Source organism: Equus quagga, chromosome 15 (assembly GCF_021613505.1).
Source record: "Equus quagga isolate Etosha38 chromosome 15, UCLA_HA_Equagga_1.0, whole genome shotgun sequence".
Classification (NCBI taxonomy): domain Eukaryota; kingdom Metazoa; phylum Chordata; class Mammalia; order Perissodactyla; family Equidae; genus Equus; species Equus quagga.
The window spans coordinates 23,628,474-23,648,199 of NC_060281.1; the positions used below are offsets into that span (position 1 = coordinate 23,628,474).

Below are 19,726 nucleotides of genomic sequence, written 5' to 3' on the forward strand. Positions count from 1 at the left end.
CACCTCCCTCAATAGCTCTTTAATCAGTCATTCATTCATTTCATCACGAGACAATTTTGATCTGAGCATTGTTTCAACAGAACAGGGCGTTTGGAAGCAGAGAGGGTACTCTCACAGAGATGGATTTCTATAGCCAGGTTGCTTTCCACCCATGATTTCAACCTGGGAAGCCACTGGTCTGAAGAGAAGAGGACGTTACCATGGAGCTTACCAGCTGATAGGAAAAAGGCCTGCTGATGGAAGGGCAGGAATCAGGCCAGCGTGTTCCATGTCTCAGAGACACTCATGGATCCTCCTTTGTTAGGGGATAGTTTGCCTAAGTCTTTTTTTTTAAATTGTGGTAAAATACACAACACAAAATTTAGCATGTTAACCATTTTTAAGTGTTCAGTTCAGTGGTATTAAATACATTCATAATGTTGTACAACCATCACCAATATCCATCTCCATAACTCTCTTCATCTTGTGAAACTGAAACTCCATAGCCTTTGAACAGTACTCCCCCATTCGCTACCCTCTCCAGCCCCTGGCAACCATAAGTCTACCTACTGTCTCTGATTTTGATTACTCTGCCTACCTTATATAAGTGGAATCACATAGTATGTCTTTTTGTAACTAGCTTATTTCATTTAGCATAATGTCCTCAAGGTTCATCAATGTTGTAGCATAGGTCAGGATTCCCTTCCTTTTAAAGGCTGAATTATATTCCATTGTATGTGTATCCACATATCTGTCAGGTTGCTTCCAAGTTTTAGCTATTGTGACTAATTCTGCTATAAACACAGGTGTAGAAATCTCTCTTCGAGATCCTGTTTTCAATTCTCTTGTGTATATACCCAGAGTGGAACTGCTAGATCATAAGGTAATTTTGATTTTAATTTTTTGAGGAACTACCATATTGTTTTCCACAGTAGCTGCACAATTTTACATTCCCACCAACAGTGCAGAACTTCTCCACATCCTCTCCAACATTTGTTATTTTCTGTCTTTTTGTTAGTAGCCATCCTAATGGGTGTGAAGTGGTATCTCTATTATGGTTCTGATTTGCACTTCCCTGATGATTAGCAACGCTGAGCATCTTTTCATTTACTTATTGGCCATTTGTACATCATCTTTGGGGAAATAATCTGTTTAAGTCCTTTACCCATTTTTTTAAATTGGGTTGTTTGCTTTTTGTTGCTCAATTTTAGAAGTTCTCTATTATTTTTGATATTAACTCTATATCAGATACATGACTAGCAAATATTTCTCCCATTGTGTGGGTTGCCTTTACTCTGTTGATAGTATCTTTTGATGCACAAAATTTTTAAATTTTCATGAAGTCCAATTTACCTACCTTTTTCTTTTGTTGTCTGTGCCTTTAGGTGTCATATACAAGAAATCACTGCCAAATCCAATGTTGTGAAGCTTTTGCCCTATGTTTTCTTCTAAGACTTTTATAGTTTTAGGTCTTACATTTAAGCCTCAATCCATTCAGTTAATTTTTGTATATGGTGTTAGATAAGGATCCGATTTCATTCCTTTGCATGTGGGCTTTGGGTAGTACTTCTTTTTAAAATTGAGGTATAACTGACATAACACTATATTAGTTCCACGTATACAACATAACGATTCAATATTTGTATATATTGCAAAATGATCGCCACAGTAAGTCTAGTTAACATCTGTCACTATCCACAGTTACAAATTTTTTTTCTTGTGATGAGAACTCTTGCTGTGATAACTTTCAAGATCCACTCTTCTAGCTACTTTCAAAATATACAATACAGTATGATTAACTACAGTTACCATGCTTTACGTTACATTCCCATGACTTATTCCTTTTACAACTGGAAATTTGTAACTTTTGACCCCCTTCACACATTTCACCCACCACCCTGCTCCTTGAGCAACCACCAATCTATTTTCTATGAGCTTGGTTTTTGTTTTAGAGTCCACACATAAATTAGATCATTTGGTATTTATCTTTTTCCGACTTATTTCACTTAGCATAGTACCCTCAGGTCCATCCCATGTTGTCACAAATGGCAAGATTTCATTTTTTTTTATGGCTGAATAACATTCCACTGTGTGTGTGTGTGCATGCACACAAGCCACATTTTCTTTATCCATTCATCCATCGATGGACATTTAGGTTGTTTCCATGTGTTGGAAACATTATTTACAATGCCACAATAAACAGGGGGGTGCACATATCTTTTCCAATTAGAGTTTTCATTTTCTTTGTATAAATACCCAGAAGTGGAATTGCTAGATGATACAGCAGTCCTATTTTTAAATTTTTGAGGAACCTCCATACTGTTGTCCATAGCGGCTGCACCAATTTACATTCCCACCAACAGTGCACAGTATTGACATATTAACAATATAAAGTTTACCAACCAACGAACATGGGATGTATTTCTACTTACTTATGTCTTTAGTTTCTCTCAGTAAGGTTTTGTAGTTTTTATTATACCGGTCTTTCACCAACTTGGTTAATTTCTGAATATTTAATTCTTTTTGAGGCTATTATAAGTGGAATTTTCTAAATTTCCTTTTCAGATTGTGGTTAATGTAGAGAAATGCAACTGATTTTTTGTTGACTTTTGTATCCTCCCAATTTGCTGAATTCATTTATTAGTTCTAACAGGTTTTCTTGTGGAATCCTTCGGATTTTCTACATTTAAGATCATACCATCTGTGAACAGATATAATTTTACTTCTTCCTTTCCAATTTGGACGCTTATTATTTCTCATTCTTGCCTAACTGCTCTGGCTCGAACTTCCAGTACTATCTTGAATAGAAGTGGTAGAAGCAGACACCCTTGCCATGTTTCTGATGTTAGAGCAAACACTTTCAATCTTTCACCATTGAGTATGATGTTTGTTGCAGGTTTTTCATATATAGCTTTTACTATGTTGAGGCAGTTCCCCTCTACTCCTAGTTTGCTGAGTGTTTTTATCATGAAATGGTATTAAATTTTGCCAGATGCTTTTTCTGCATCAATTCAGATAATCATGTGGTTTCCCTCCTTCATTTTGTTAATACAGTGTATTACACGGTAGACTGATTTTTGTATGTTGAACAATCTTGTAGTCCAGGAGTAAATCCCACTTGATCATGGGGTATAATCTTTTTAATATATAGTCTGAACTCAGTTTGCTAGTATTTTGTTGAGGATTTTTGCATCAATGTCCTTAAAGGATATTGTAGTAGTTTTTTGTCTAGTTTTTTTTTCTTGTAGTATCTTTGCCTTGCTTTGGTATCAGGGTAATGCTGGCCTCAGAGAATGAGTTAGGAAGTGCTCCCTCTAATTTTTGGGAAAAGTTTGAGAAAGACTGGCATTAGTTCTTTAAACGTTTGATAAAACTGACAAGGGAAACCATGAGGGCTTTTATTTGATTACTGATTCAATCTCCCTCGTAGTTACAGGTCTATTTAGATCTTCTATTTCTTCCTGGGAGGTTTTGTGTTTCTTGGAACGTGTCCACTCATTTAGGTTATCCAATTTGTTGATATATAGTTGTTCAAAATACTCTCATAATCTTTTTTTATTTCTGTAGGATCAGTAGTAATGTCCCCATTTTCATTTCTCATTTTAGTAATTTGAGTCTTCTCTTTTTTTCTTAGTCCATGTAGCTAAGGGTTTGTCAATTTTGTTGCTCTTTTCAAAGACCAACTTTCGGTTTCTCTGACTTTTTCTCTATTGTTTTTCTATTCTTTGTCTCTTCTCTAATTTTTATTACTTCCTTCCTTCAGCTAGCTTTGGGTTTAGTAGGTTCCTTTTCTAATTCTTCAAGTTGTAAAGTTAGGTTGTTGATTTGCAGTCTCTCTTTGTTTTTTAATGTAAAAGCCTTCAGAGATATAAATTTCCCCCTTAACACTATTTATGCAGCATCCCATAAGTTCTGGTAGGTTGTTTACGTTTTAATTCATCTATAGGTATTTTTAAATTTCTCTTGTGATTTCTTCTTTGATCCACTGGTTATTTAAGAATGTGTTGTTTAATTTCCACAAGTTTGTGAACTTTCCAGTTTCATTCCTGTTGTTGATTTCTAACTTCATCCCATTGTGGTCAGAGAAGATACTTTATATGACATCTATCTTTTAAAGTCTATCGGGACTTAATTTGTACCTAAACATATGGTCTTATCCTGGAAAATGTGCCATGTGCACTTGGGAAGAAAACGTACGCTGTTGTTAGGTTGAGTATTCTGTACACCTGTGTCATATTTAACTGGTCTATTGTGCTGTTTAAGCCCTCTACTTCCTTACTTCTGTCCATTTATTGAGGGGGGGTACTGAAGTCTGCAACTATTGTTGTAGAGCTATTTCTCCCTTCAATTTCATCAGTTTTTGCTTTATATATTTTGCTGGTCTGTTATTAGGTGATAAAAGTTTATAACTGTGTATCTTCCTGTTGTATTGGACCTTTTATTAATATATAATGTCCTTCTTTGTCTCTTGTAAGCCTTTTTGATTTAAAGTCTCTTTTGTCAGATACCAGTACAGCCACCCCTGCTCTCTTTGTGCTGAGGAAGCCTGGCCCTGAGCTAACATCCGTGCCCATCCTCCTCTACTTTATATATGGGATGCCTACCACAGCATGGCGTGCCAAGCGGTGCCACGTCCGCAGCTGGGATCTGAACTGGCGAACCCTGGGCCACCGAGAAGTGGAATGTGCAAACTTAACCACTGCGCCACTGGGCCGGTCCCTATCCTTTCCCTTTCAATGTTTGTGTCTTTGGATCTAAAGTGAGTCTTTTGTAGACAGCAAATAGGTGGATCATATGTTTTCATCCTTTTTGTCAATCTCTGTCTTTTGATAGGAGAGTTTTAACCCATTTAATGTATTAAAGTAATTACTGATAAGGAAGGACTTACTTCTGACATTTTTCTATTTGTTTTCTATTATGCTGTATAGCTCTTTTGCCCCTCATTTCCTGCATTACTACATCTCTTTGTGTTTAGTTGATTTTTTGGTACTGAAAGTGTTTAAATTACTTTTTCATTTCCTTTTGTGATTATTCTATAGCTATTTTGTTAGTGATTATCATTAAGATTACATTTAAGATCCTAAAGTTGTAACACTCTAATTTGAACTTATACCAGCTTAACTTCAATGATATACAAAACCTCTGCTCCTTTATAGCTTCGTCCTCACTCTTTTTGGTGGTTGTTGTCACAAAATTACATCTTTATACATTATGTGTCCCCAAACATAAATAATTCTTTCAGATGTCTTAGTGTCTTTAATATTGTATACAAAACAACATGTAGAGTTACAAGTCAACATTCCAATATTACTAGCTTTTAGACTAATAATTAAAAAAAATATTAGTCTCTTAAATCATGTATAAAAAAAGTGGAGTTAAAAACCATTGTTTACAATAACGCTAGTTTTATGATTGCCCATGCGTTTACCTTTTGAGATTTTTATGCCTTCAGATGGCTTCAAGTTACCATCTAGTGTCCTTTTATCTCACTCAGAGGGACTCCCTCCAGCATTTCTCTCAGGGCAGATCTAGTCATAATAGCCTCTCTTAGCTTTTGTTTGTCTGGGAATCTCTTAATCTCTCCCTCACTCTTGAAGGACATTTTTGGTGAATATCGGATTCTTGGTTGACAATTATTTTCTATAAGCATCTTGAATATATCAGCCCACTGCCTTCTGGCCTCCAAAGCTTTCTGGTGAGCAATCTGCTGACATTAAGGATCTGTTGTAGGTGACAAGTTTCTTCTCTCTTGCTGCTTTCAAGATTCTCCGTTTAGTTCTGGCTTCTGAAAGTGTGATTATAATGTTTCCTGGTGTGGGTCTCTTTGAGTTCATCTTACCAGCAGTTTGTTGAGCTTCTTGGATGTTTATATTCATATCTGTCATCAAATTTGGGAAGTTTTCAGCCATTATTTCTTCAAATAGTCTCTCTGCCCCTTTCTCTCTTTCTTCTTATGGGACTCCCACAAATGCACATGGTGATCACTTGATGGTGTCCCACAGGTCCATTAGGCTCTGTTCACTTTTATTTAGTCTTTTTACTTTCTGTTCCTCAGTTTCCATAATTTCCATTGTCTTATCTTCAAGCTTGCTGATTCCTCCTTCTGTGTGCTCAAATTTGTCTGCCTTTGAATCCTTCTAGGCAGTTATTGTACTTTCCAGCTGTGGAATTTCGTTTTGGTTTCCTATCTCTTTATAGCTATTTCCATTTTGTTTGTACATTGCTTTCTTGACTTTTTCCACAATTTCCTTTAGTTCTTTGAGCATGTTTCTTTAGGACAGTTATCTTAAAGTGCTTGTCTAGTATATCTGTCTTTTTCAAGAACAGTTTCTGTTGATTAATTTTTCCTTTGAATGGGCTGTACTTCCCTGTTTCTTTGTTATGCCTTGTGATATTTGGTTGAAAACTAGACATTTGAATCAAATAATGCGGTAACTGTGGAAATCAGATTCTCCTCCTTCCCAGGATTTTCTTTTTTTTGGTTATTGTTCTAATTGTTGTAGGCTGTCTCTGTACCAAGAATCAGCCTGAGGTATAAACTTAGTATCTTCTCAGGTCTTTTCAGAGCCCACACCTTTCCCTGGACATGTACAGTCACTTTCTAATTTTCCCCATATATGCAGTTGCTTTTGAACATCCTTGTCTTTAGTATCTGGCTCCCAAAAGAGGAAAAAGAGAAAAAGATAGAAAGTGGGCTGGGGGAGGGGGAAGGGTACTGGCCTTTTAAATGCTCTGGAAGTCACTTTAGTTGGAGGTGGAGGAGCTTACAGTAACGGGGGAAGTGCAACAATGGTGGCTGCCCACCTCTGTCTACATCTCTGTGATCAGAAGCAGCAATCAGTGATCTCTGATATTTGGAGGACAGGGTTCATTTTGCCCACCCCAGTCCCTATAAGCTATGTGCAAGCTGTTCCAGGAACCACTGTACAGCTGCCTACCCAGGAGCTGGGTAGCTGCTACTGCGCTACCCATTGAAAATGACTGAAACTGACCTCAATTTCACATACAAGCTTTCTCGTAGAAGTTGCAAGCCTTCAATAGATTCTAGAGTTCCAAAACAGTTGCATCAGATTCTGCCAGTGCAATTGTTGTCTAAGTGGGGAGACAGACTCCTGGGGATTCCTCATCCACAATCTTCCCCCGTATCCTCTGCCTCAGTCTTCTTAACTACTTTTTCCAAATACTAAGCTCATAGTTAGAAAGGTTTGGTACTTAGAAAGTGTTGGTAAATGAAGAAATAAGTAAATTTACTTGCTGATCTGAATCCATTTTCTTTTTGTGTTCTGGATAGCAAGGAATACCTATTACTGGTCATTAGGGTTTCCTCTTCCATCTATACATATTCTTTGCCCATTTTTCTACTGGACTGTTATTTTCACACCAACATATAAAAGTCCCTTCTGTATTCTGGATACAAACCCAGTTATGTGTGTTAAAAATATCTCTCCAAGTCTGCATCTTGTCTTTTACAAAACTTCATTTATGACACATTTTGATGTATACAAGTTTTTATTTTAAAGTAGTCAAATAAATTTGCTTTTTATGTCTTTAAGAAATCCTTCTCTACCCCACTGCATAAAGAAAATTCTATAAAGAGAATCTAAAAGTTTCCAAGTATGGTTTTTTACATTTAGATCTTTAATCTATCTAGCAAGTATTTTTGTATATAGTAAAAAGGTAGAGATCAATTTTCTTTATCATTCTTAAACCATTTCTTCACTGATATTTTATATTATATTTGTTATAGATCAACTTCCAATACTCTTGTATTTATGCCTGCACTCTCTAATCCAGTTCCACTATCTATATTAAACCAAGGATCTTAACCTAAAATTGTATGCAAGATTTTGCACATATCTGGACATCTGCACCTTTTCTAAGAAGAGGGCATAGGTTTCACTGGAATTCTAAAACAGGGAATGCAACTCAAAAAAGGTGAACAAGTACTGTTCTAAATGAAATAGTTATTCAAAAAACACTAATGAGAAGCCAACTCTTACAAAAAGGGGTTGAAATTTCAGCATGCTAAGGAATCTTACCTAGAGGCTTTGTTATGTACGTTGACAAAAAATAGTTTTACCAGGATGGTTTGATTGGTTACAGTGCTACTTGGAAAGGAGGGAATAAAATAACCGTTTCAAACTCTCTTAAAGCCAAACAAAGAAACCTCCATAAAAATCACAGAATTTAGAGCTGGAACAAACCCTATAAATCACCTGATATAAACTGGGTTTGTGAATGAGAAAACTACCAATTAAACGACTTAGCCAAGATCAGAAAGCTTGTTTAATGGCAAACCTGGGAATGAAAGTCAGGTCACCACAGTCACAGCACACTGTTCCTAGCACTATAGCCCACTGAGAGTGGAGAGGAAGGCGTGGCAAGGGGGGCTGGAGAGGAGGCAATGAGAGGATGGGCAGAAATGGAATAGCAGTGTGGAAGTGAAGAGAGCACACACTGAAAATGTATTTAAAGCCTCATACATTTATGCATGGAGAACTGTGGAAACTATTTTTAATCCTAACTACAACTCCATCTTGGCAAAAATATGCCAAGAGCCTTAAAAATGCTCTTACCTTTTGCTCAAGCAATCACTCTAGTCCAAAGAAATTACCCTAAGAATTAACTCAACTGAAAAATAAAGCTACCACACTCAAATACATTAAGTAATCTTACCTATAAAAGCAAAAAAACAAAACAAAACCAACACAACCCTAAATACACTCTGTAAAGTGTAAATTCTGATTCATCAAATTGATGATTATGTAGGAATTAAAAATAATAAAATCATGTGGAAATAAGTTAAATTTTAAAAAAAGAAAAGCAAAAAGAAAGTACATGCACGGTACAATTGTGCTCAAAAAGTACTCATAAAAATCACAAGGGAATAAGCAAGAATTAAAAATTTGATTTATCAAACAGTATGATATGGTTGATTTATTTCAACTGATATTAAATTCTTCCTGAAAAACTAAGACATTCATGTGATCATTCTAACTCTTAAAACAAAATACACAGACATAGTAAAAAGTTAATAGTTCTTTCTCATCCCGATTTCCATGCTCATAAACATATACCCATGGGGGTTTGGCTATTAATTATGAAGAGGGAATCACACTTTACATATTTTTCTGCAATTTATTTTTCACCATTAACCGCCCCCATGGTTACTGTTCACCCTTTCCATCAAGGACATAATACTCCATACATGAATATAGTATGACTTATTCAACCATTTCCTTATTCTTTTCTTATTAATAGACATTCAGGTTACAAAATATTTTTTTTGTTAGTACAGTCCTGCAATAAATGTCTCTGTACATTTCTCCCTATGTATTGATGCTTTTCTTCCTATAGGAGAGAGTCTCAGAAATGAGCCAGGTAGATTGAAGGTTTATGTACTCAATAGTGAGATGGCTTTCCAAAATGACTTCAGAATCTGCAATTACCGAAATTAATGAGTGTTTCCTTTTCTCCAGACCCATTCTAGCACTGGATATAATCACTCAATTAATTTTTTGCCAATTTATCCCTCTAATCCTAAAATTTGATGCCAAAGAGTTGTACATACTTTTAATCTCTTCTACATCTTTGTCTTGTTTACCTTTGTTTTATGTTTCTGAATCAGTCTTTCTAGTAGATTTATCTACCTACTTTACTGGTCTGTTTCAAGAATCAGCTTTTATTTACCCTATCTACATTTTTATTAGTTTTCTACTTCATTAATTTTAACATACTTTTTGTTCATTTTGTTCTTGTCCTAACTTCCTCAGAGAAATATCATTTATTTATTTTCAGTTCTTTTAAAATAAAGTATTTCAGGTTACAAATTTTACTCTAAAGTATAGCTTTTAGGTGTGTGCGATGGGTTTGGACTCAAATATTTTCTTTTTCATCACTTGCTAGATAATTCAAATTATAAATGACACGGAAAGAAATGAAAAGGATGACATTTCTGACCAAAAACAACAATCTCCAAAGCAGATTGTAAATTCCCTTCCCCTGTGCCTAAAAGTGCCACCCAAGGTCACACTAATGAAATACTTCTATGAAACAGATTTTCATCTCTATATATAATCTTTACATTGTTTCAAGATCTTGCCTAGTATCTCAGTCCTTACCAGAGATGTCCAATTTCTGTACAGTTCTGCTTTATATCACTGGTACTACAAAGGTGGAATATCAACTAAATGCAAATAGAGGGTAGGAAGCAATTAAATGCAATATCAATTGTCAAACAGTTTGTGACAAACTATTCTTTAAAATCTCTGTTCTGATATTCTGTCTAAACGTTTTTTTTTTTTTTTAATACTACTCACCTGCTGCAAACCCTGTGTCCCAGATACAGGTACTTGCATGATGGTTTGACCTTGTCCACCAGGGACAGCCTGGACCATGATGGGTTGGCCAGTTGATGTGATTAACTGGCCTCCACTGACCTGTACCATTAATGGCTGCCCCTGGACCTAGAATGAAATAAAATAAGAACAATGAAATAACATAATACATAACGTGTTTTTACCAAAAGACAATCACTGGAAGTATTATGCTGCCTCGCTAGAAGGGGAAAAGGTAGGAGAGACCCTAAGAAAATAAGTCTAGAGTCCTTGTCCTCAAGTTATCTTCTTCGAATATCTCTGATATCTTTAACTAAATGCCTGTTGAATACTTTAAGGTCAGATACAATGGAGTATACCCAGAGTCTCTCGGAAGTCTCAATATATATAAGGCATTTATTACCAAATACAGGCTATGTCCATGAGAAGCATTTAATCAAAACATCAAGGCTATTTGCCTTTTTAGATCAATATGCAGGAATGAGCTCCGGTGAGGGCTGGAGAAGAGGCATGAGAGGGATAGGTGACGGTGGTTGAGCGCAAATTCTAAATAACCTGGAAGGAGTAAATCAAACTGTACTCAGCAAGGACTCCAGGAGGCTGGGCAGCAAATAGCTCTGGAAGCTTACGTAGAAGACCTTTCCACTCCAGTCTCTCAAGCATAAATGAAATGTACATCTTTTAGCCTCTTCACCTTACACTGGGAATTCTAGTCTCATGGTTGTTTAAAGAGCCCACTAGTAAAAACACCTAGAAATATTTTCTGGTCAGTTTGCAATCTCCATAGAGTAATTCTTCATGCTGGACCCTGCAATATCTGTACAATTATTTTAAATTTAACAGAAGCAATGACAAATATGGAAATTACACAGAGCACTCAACTATACCAAAAAACTCCCAACTTTCAAGCTACTATGAGTAAACAGAATACTCTAAAAGCCAGGACATTGTAAGTGCTCTGTAACACCTTGAGTCGCAATACAAAAATATTTAGCTAACAGAATGCTTTCTGGAAGCAAAAACCCAAGCCACTTTAGAAGCGAAATGGAATGTTCAACAGAACAGCTACAAATCTGAAACTTTCACTTTCAGATTCTATCTTTGTTTTGGGGAATTATTTGTAACAGAACAAAAGAATATTTTTATGACTAAAATATTCATTTTTAATGACAGAGAAAATATCTTCAAATAATGGTAATTAGTTAAAATAAAAGATCAGTATGTCCTAGATGAGCATATTAGATATTAAGACTCCCTCCTTTCACCACCAACACCAATCTATCAGAATCTTCAGGAACATTCAAATCCTAGGCTTTGTTAAACTGTTCATTGAGAAATTCCACTTTACTTTTAAGGACTGTACAATCTCCCTTTCTCACGCTTTCTCCTTTCCTTACATGCCCATCCCAAATCAAATTCCGTTTGCTACATCAACGCTGGCATGTACTCTATCAGGAAAGATTTTTTAGAATCTTTATTGCATGAATAACTGAAAGAACTATTTTAAAATTCTCCAAAATAATGAGACCCCTAGAGGAAACGTTTCCATTATTTCCATAAAGTGTTTCTATTTCTTTTAAATAAAATCTCCCTAAGTGGGAAACATAAGTTTTAAGGCACAACTATTAATAATTTTCTGGCTATCCATCATCTTAACTTCTCCCCTCACTGACATGCTGTATGTGCACGTAATAAGCCATCCGAGACTCTAAGGAGCCCACTGTGTTTATAACATATGAATGATTACAAGGACACATGCATCAGACAAGAAGCCATACAGTTAAGAGCATGTTACATTCCCATTCCACAAGTGGTTAATGACAATACTGTTTTACATACCAATAAGATGAAGCAAGCATGTAAAACATGAATAACAAACTATCGAACTCTGAGATTTGAATATAGTTTGGGAGTACCTACAGGCTCAGCTTCTTTCAGCCTAATTTATCTTCAGAATTTGCTTTATACCATCATCAAACACTATGGGTGGCAGGTGTAGGGGTGGGGCTGAAAGGGTAAAGTGAAATGATTATAATAAAGGGTAGTTAACTGCAGGATGCTTAGAGCACTAGTAATAAAGTGAGATGCCAATTCTACATTCTACGTCCTACTTTGAGTCCTTTCCATTCAATGGAAGGAGAAAAAGGCACTCAAATCTTGCCAAGTTCTCAAAAATATGGTCATTTGAGTCAAAGTAACGTATAGACAGAGAAAAGACTAATGTTCCTACTCCTATTTTTATATAGGAACTGGCCAAAACACAACCCTAATTTAGGATGTTTAAGCTCACGATACATAATGTTAGGGAACTGCATTAGTTAACTAAGAATTCCTATGGTTACTATAACACCTAAGGCTTAGAGAAGGCATATCCCACCTCTGTCCAACCAAGAGGTATGGGGTAATCTTTGCAGATTTAGTAATAAAACAGGTCATGGATTTCCAAGGAAAAGGTAGTGAAAAGGCAGCAGTTAAGAGACTGACAGATTCAGAGATTAGATAAACTTTGCCAAGGACAATGACTATTTTGCAGCTGAGCTGCCTTTTTAATAAAAATAAAACACAATCTAGCCTAGTTAACGTGCATATATTTTATCCATTATAATACAAATTTATGAAATTTTACCATTCAATCTGATTACAGAGTTTGAGCTCTAAAAAGGTTCTAATGCCACTTGTAAGAATTTCTTCCTGTCACTCATACCATTTCTTCCCCAGGCACTCCCAAAGAAACACACGAGCCAAATGAAGCTTTCAGAAAATTGATTCTGGGGTCACTATACAACTTGTCATGAAACATTAGAAACTGGCAGCTTATAAGCCTCAAAGACAAGTTAGCAGCATCAAAGACATGCAACTGACTTTGCCATTCCTCCTTGAGATCCTACTACAAACAGCACCAGACATGAGGAGAGGAGAAGTTCATGCAGTGCTTACAGAGAATCAGAGAGGGCACCACTACCTGGAGGGTCTGGACTTGCTGGCCTGAGGCGGATGCCACCTGGGCCTCAGTCTGCAACTGGACAGCAGTGACACCACCCTGCTGCTGAGAACAGGAACAGGAAGAGCTTGAAATGTGTCAGGAAGGAAATGTATAGTTCAAGACATGAGATCACCTTACCTCTTGTGGGACAGGGAGGGAGTCTTCTTTCAACAGTCCCACCCTACACAGGACTTTCAACCTGTACCGACTCCCTATACTGAAGCTGTTTTGTTGAAGGTAGCAGGACTAAAGATATTAGCCCTTTGTCCCCAGGTGGAACTCAAAACACTTCTATGACTCAAAAAACATCAAAATAGTTGTCATCATTAACACAAAAATTTTTAACGCAGTCCAACCCTCCAGAAATAGGCATTTGATCCTTCTGCTTATACAGTTATTTTAATGTTCTTTTTGTTTCCTCAAATGAGTTCACAAGAACAAAGTTATCAGGTTTTAACAGCCTTGAAGCTACAACGAAGAATTTCTGGGACTTAATGCAATCAGCAGAAAGAAAGAACAAGCAATCACTGTGAACCAAAATCATCTTCGTGAGGTCACTGCGCTTCTACCTCAAATCTAAGATTACTTCTACTCAACTAGACTACTTTAGAAGCAACGTTTTCAGAGATTCAACCTAATTTTTCTATCTTCTAATGTTAAGTTCTGACAGACAAGACCACCCAGCAGGGCACTGGTGAATGGGCCCTTGTGGAGTCCCCTCTTCTAAGGCAGCTGAAGGGAGCTGCCAGAGCCGCGGCAGCTGCGTGGAAGGAAAAGTTAGCAAAGGAATTTAAGTCATTGATCTCGTTTACCCAAGAGTAGCTCCTTCCTTTGATCATTAGCTAGGAACAACCTGGCATCCAAACTTCCTTTGCCCTCCCTACTAACTACTTTTCTACATTATGTAAATTCCATTTTGGAAACAAAACATTCCCAACCTTGGCCTAAGGTCAGATTGATGCATAATAAATTTCTTTTCTTCTAGGGAAAAAAATAAGTGAAGTTTTACTAAAATAAAGCCAGGCAGAGAACATCAGAAAATGTAATCTGTGTATAACTCAGGAAACCAGCCTATATTAATTAAGAATAAACCAGCAGCAGGGAATTCCTTTCTAATACGCGCTTATCCATTAAGAGTGCCTGTCTGAATATTACCCTCAAGTTAAACCAGAGCTTTTCAGAGTAAGCACTGTGGTGGATCAAATCAGGGAACAGTGGATTTCTTGGAAGCTATCCTGGTCTGTTTATTGTGGCCAAAGCCTTACTAGATCACAAGCTAGCTTAATCAAGAAGAGAAACAACCAAATTGAATCCAGAAAAGAGAAAAACTCCAAATTTCCAGGTGAAAACAGAGTAGGTGTTTTGACTTTCAATAAGATAAGAGGGACAATTCACTATTAACCAGGCTCCCATGAAGAGCAAATTCTAAGTGGTCGTGGACTAGATAGAGTTCAGAACACACAGAACATGAGAGAAACCACAACAAATCCAATCTTCAACAAGTACTTCGGCACAAGTCATCAGACCCGTTCTTTGTAAGACGTGGTGCCTCTCAAACGATTCCCCAGTAGAGTGGTGCTGTTACCACTCCGCTAACGTAATGTTTAAAGCGGCTGAAATCATACCTGCTGCTGAATCTGTCCAGCCTGTACAACAATCTGCTCTGTTGAACTATTGCTGTTCGCTGTATACTGCTCCATGGTCCCTCCAAGGTAGAATCTCGTCCACAGTGAGTTTCACTCTGGAGATCTCAGAAAATTTCGAGATGCACCCCTATTAGAAAGTCAGGGAGGAAAACTAAAGTGAGATTGTCAACAAAGGCCCTGCCAGATGATTAACCTTGATAACTGATAGATGTACTTGATTTTCAAGAAAGCAGAGTAAGTGAAGAGAAAATGTTTACATTCAGTATCATTTTGAACTAGTATTACATGGCACAATCATGACAACAATATCACAATGCTATTGCATGTTCTAAAAATATTTTTAGTCATTTCTTATCAGCAACCTTACCTTTCAATACTATTAGAAAAACACTTGCACGTTAGAAATACTCATTAAGCTACAATATCACTTTGTTACAAAGCCTAATTAATAGGATTTTCAAGTCTGCACGTGTATTTCAGAGAATAAACTGTTTCTTTAATTTATAACACACATTTACTGCTGGTCATACCAAACACATTCTCTAGTCCACTACATCCGGTAAGCAATTTAAAACTTCAAGATTTATGATTTACTAAATATATTATCTAGACCTGAAGTCAAACATTTTGCTTATCAAAATCTCCATTGGGGGGCCAGCCCCATGGCCAAGTGGTTAAGTTTGCACGCTTCGCACTGGCGGCCCAGGGCTTTGTGGGTTCGGATCCTGGGCGCGGACATGGCACCACTCATCGGGCCATGTTGAGGCGGCGTCCCACATGCCACAACCAGAAGGACCTACAACTAAGTACTGGGGGATTCGGGGAGAAAAAGCAAAAAAAAAAAAAAAAAAAAAAAAACCCTCCATTAAATAGTGTTAAGAAAGCAAGCCATGGTGAGGGTTTAGGTTTACATTTTAATCCAGAGCAAGGAATAAAAAGGAATTATACTAATGGTAAAAATGATTATTTATAGACAAGCCATAAGGAAAAATTTTACATGATATATTAAGGCTATAATTTTTCTAAAAGGAATTTAAGTCTTCCCCATTCTTGAATTTGAATGCCTAATAATATCCCACCCTTTACTGTATAATTTTACCTTTTTTTTTTTTTTTACAATTAGCCTTGAGCTAACATCTGCTGCCAATCCTCCTCTTTTTGCTGAGGAAGACTGGCCCTAAGCTAACATCTGTGCCCATCTTCCTCTACTTTATATGTGGGATGCCTGCCACAGCATGACTTGACAAGCGGTGCATAGGTCCGTACCCAGGATCCGAACCAGTGAACCCCAGGCCACTGAAGCAGAACGTGTGAACTTAACCACTGTACCACCAGGCCGGCCCCTAATTTTAACTTTTTATTATGGTAATTTTCAAATACATACAAAAGTAGTGAGAACATTTTAATGAACCACCATAGCCATCACCCAACTTCAACAATTCTCAGTTCATGGTCGATCTTGTTTCACATATATCTCATCCACTTTCTACATACCCCTGGATTATTTCGAAGCAAATCCAAGACCCTATTATTCCAAAAATCCATAAGTACTTGAGCTTCTATCTCTAAAGAGTAGACACTTTGGTCTTTATCATTTATCACAATGATACCGTGTCTCTACAATATCATTTCAAACATTAAAAAATGAGTAAGTCCTTACTGTCATCAAATATTCAGTCAATGTCTAAATTTACCCTTCTCATATGCTTTTTACAGCTGAAGATTCCTTTTTGAAATAAGGATACAATTAGATAAACTGAAGCAATGAGAACCTTAAAAGACAGACTTGATTAAAAAATGTAAAATTACATAAATTACCAAAGGTGGGGAAGGTATAGGTACATACAAACAAAATGTAAAGCAATCTCTGCCCCCAATTTTTCTCCAGGCCTTCATAAATTCTAAAATTTAAATGATAAAGTTACGTGAGCTAAAAGAGCTGCACATTACAGCAGCAAACAATGCACCACTTTCCATATATCCAACATGGTGGATGAGATTAATCGCTTGTAAGGTGTCCCATTATGCTGTGAAAGGGATCAAAATATATTCAAGTGCATGTCCAAGTATTTAGGAAGTGTATTGATGCCTAAAATTCACTTTGAAATGCATCAAAAAATAAGATGGATTGATGGATGAATGGCTGGAGAGATGGACAGATATCTGATAAGACAAGTATGGTACAAAGTTAATGGTAGACTCTAGGTGATGAGTATACAAGTATTTATTGTAAAATTCTTTCAACTTTATGTTTGAAAATTCTTATACTAAAATGTTGGCGAGAAAAATAATAATAAAAATTAATCAAGCCTATTACTCATAACCAAAACATATGTAGTGTAAAAGAGCCATAAGTAAGTGACAGGATGACTATGCCATCACAGCACAATGACCTGAGGCCATACAGTTCTTCAACTCACTACCCTCGCTGTAAAGGGAATGTTCACCAAGCAACCAAGCAAGTATCTAACTATAATTAGGATTTTCATATAAATTAGCCAAAGGGAGCAAATATGATCAGCAACATAAGTAAACTTGATAGTTATTTCTCATTGCATACTGACAAACTGGCTTTCTGATTTTTACACCAGTCTCTTCTCAATTGTTGGCTGAGTCGGCTCCTGAAGGATTCTGGAAACAGTATAGAAAGTGGGTTTTTCAGCCAGACAAAGTGGCTCTGTCAGAGAAGTACATGGTCTTCCCTAAATTCTATTTTGTCTCTAACTGTAGTACATACAACACTTGTGTTTTTAAAATAATCAAACTAAAGAATTAAAGATCATGATACAAGTGTATGGGATTCCATTTATGCGAAACCCTGAAAAGACAACAGTAATCTAGAGGCAGAAAGCAGATCAGCAGTTCCCTGGAACCGGAAAAGAGGGGAGAGGGGAAACTGAGAAGTTGATTGGAATAGAGCATTAAACTTTCTGGGGTGATGAAAATGTTTATTTTCATTGTGGTAGTGGTTGTGTAAGTATATAAATATCTCAAAATGCATTAAAATGTACACTTAAAATGATTACCCTTGTATGTAAACTACATCTCAATAAAGTTGATTTAACAAATAAGGATCATGAAGGAAAGTCCTCAATATTTCAACATCTCCTCCACCCCAAAACCCCGCCTGCAGGAGATTATTTCCTTGACCACTAATTTCCATAAATTTACATCTGGAAATGTAAATAAATATCATTTACATGGGAATGACTAATAAATATATTGTCATGCAGATTTTCTTAACTAGTTCATCCTGGTAATACAAATGTTCCAATTTTAAAATATTCAAATCCACTATAGTTTGAAGGGTAAAAAAAGGAAGCAGCTTCAAATCTAATAGCAATTCTCACATGAACCAGGGAGTCATTCAGCTTGGAGCACGATACAGACTGCTAATGTTGAGCGAGGTATACAATTAGCTTCGTGAATCTCTATCTTCCCACTACTGTGAGCATCAGGTAGCAGAACTGCAATACAATCCACTATTCTTTCCTCAAGTGCTTCTCTGCCCAAGATTCTGACAAAATTAAGTTAGCCAGATTTAGTCTGCCTAGCTCTTGCTCCTAACTCTAAGTTTTGAATGTTTCTTCTCAAAGAGACAAAGTATGTGTTCTGGCTAGCATGAAAATTCCCTTCCCCTCCAACTCAAGGTGCAGAATGTGAAACGCAGCTAACCACTAGGAACCCATTCTATATGGCCCTACACACATTTTAAAGCTAAAACTTCCAGAAACTCAAGCATACACATGTGAAAACCTCCTCGAAATTACTGGATTTGACAATCACTACTCTAACTGAGCAAGTGGGGCCATCTTGTTACTCTAAATGGCCCCAGCCCCTCCTCCGTGTGACTACTCGCTGCTCTGCACTACTCTAAAAAATTCACATCTTCTCCGGACTTATGGCCTCTGCTTACATATGTACTCCCCGATAGCTTGATAAATTAAAACTTTGTTCTATGAGTTTCTCTCCAGGAACAGGATGAGCATAGGTGGGAAACACACCTACAAGGCACCCGTCCCAGCTGAGAGAAGAACGGAACAATCAAAGACCCTGGAGTCCATCATGCCTGAAGGAAACCCCCTGCTTCCTGCCCATTTTCCCTATCTACCTGCCTCAAGATTCTGTAATTTTTGAAGATGGTTGTTTTTGAGACATCAGTCTGCCATATTCCAGATTATAGCAGCTAATCAAATTAAAACTTCCTTTCTTGATCCCTAACTTGTTGTGACTGATTGGCTCAGATCGCGGTGAGCAGAGGGATCCCACTGCTCGGTAACACTACCAGGTAAAGACTAGAACAGTAGCTTTCAAACTTTATTGACCATGATTCACATTTAAGAAACACATTTCGTGTCACAAATCACTACACACATAATATAAAAGTAACTGAAACAAAAGCTTCACAAATACTTATCTTTCTATAACATGCACTGATATTTTCTATTCCATTACAAAAAATCACCAGCATTGGCCCACTAAACGGATTTCACAACTCAGCAAATGGGTCCTGATCTGTGTTTGATAAAAGACTAGAGCACAGAGTATGTCCGGTTTCCCTACTGTCTGAGACGTTTCTGGATTGGAATTCCTAACTTGCTCCCTCCCTCCACTAACGACGTGCCAGACACTTTCCTGGAGGTTTTAGAAATAAAAAAAAAGATTCTGACTTGAAAGAGTCTTTAAGTTTAGTAAAGGAGTAAAAATGTACTAGAACTCTAAGAGAGAAAGGGAATATGAGAGTTTGGAGAACAGAGATGCCTTTGTGAGGACAGAGATTT

The 19,726-nt window shown here is 36.9% G+C and overlaps 1 protein-coding gene across 10 annotated transcripts in view; it reads right to left on the reverse strand.

The window, feature by feature from the left end:
* NFYA (nuclear transcription factor Y subunit alpha) overlaps positions 1–19,726 on the reverse strand; it is a 34,065-nt gene that overhangs the window by 11,516 nt on the left and 2,823 nt on the right. For 3 of the 10 annotated variants that reach the window (XM_046639462.1, XM_046639466.1, XM_046639461.1), the window contains exons 2-4: positions 14,925–15,072; positions 13,276–13,362; positions 10,299–10,445 (exon numbers count right to left, since the gene is read on the reverse strand). In XM_046639462.1, the coding sequence (XP_046495418.1) occupies positions 10,299–10,445; positions 13,276–13,362; positions 14,925–14,999 (309 nt within the window). In that variant the 5' untranslated portion in view covers positions 15,000–15,072. The remainder of the gene's footprint in view (positions 1–10,298; positions 10,446–13,275; positions 13,363–14,924; positions 15,073–19,726) is intronic. The other 7 variants (XM_046639469.1, XM_046639467.1, XM_046639460.1 and 4 more) reach the window with 5 other exon arrangements.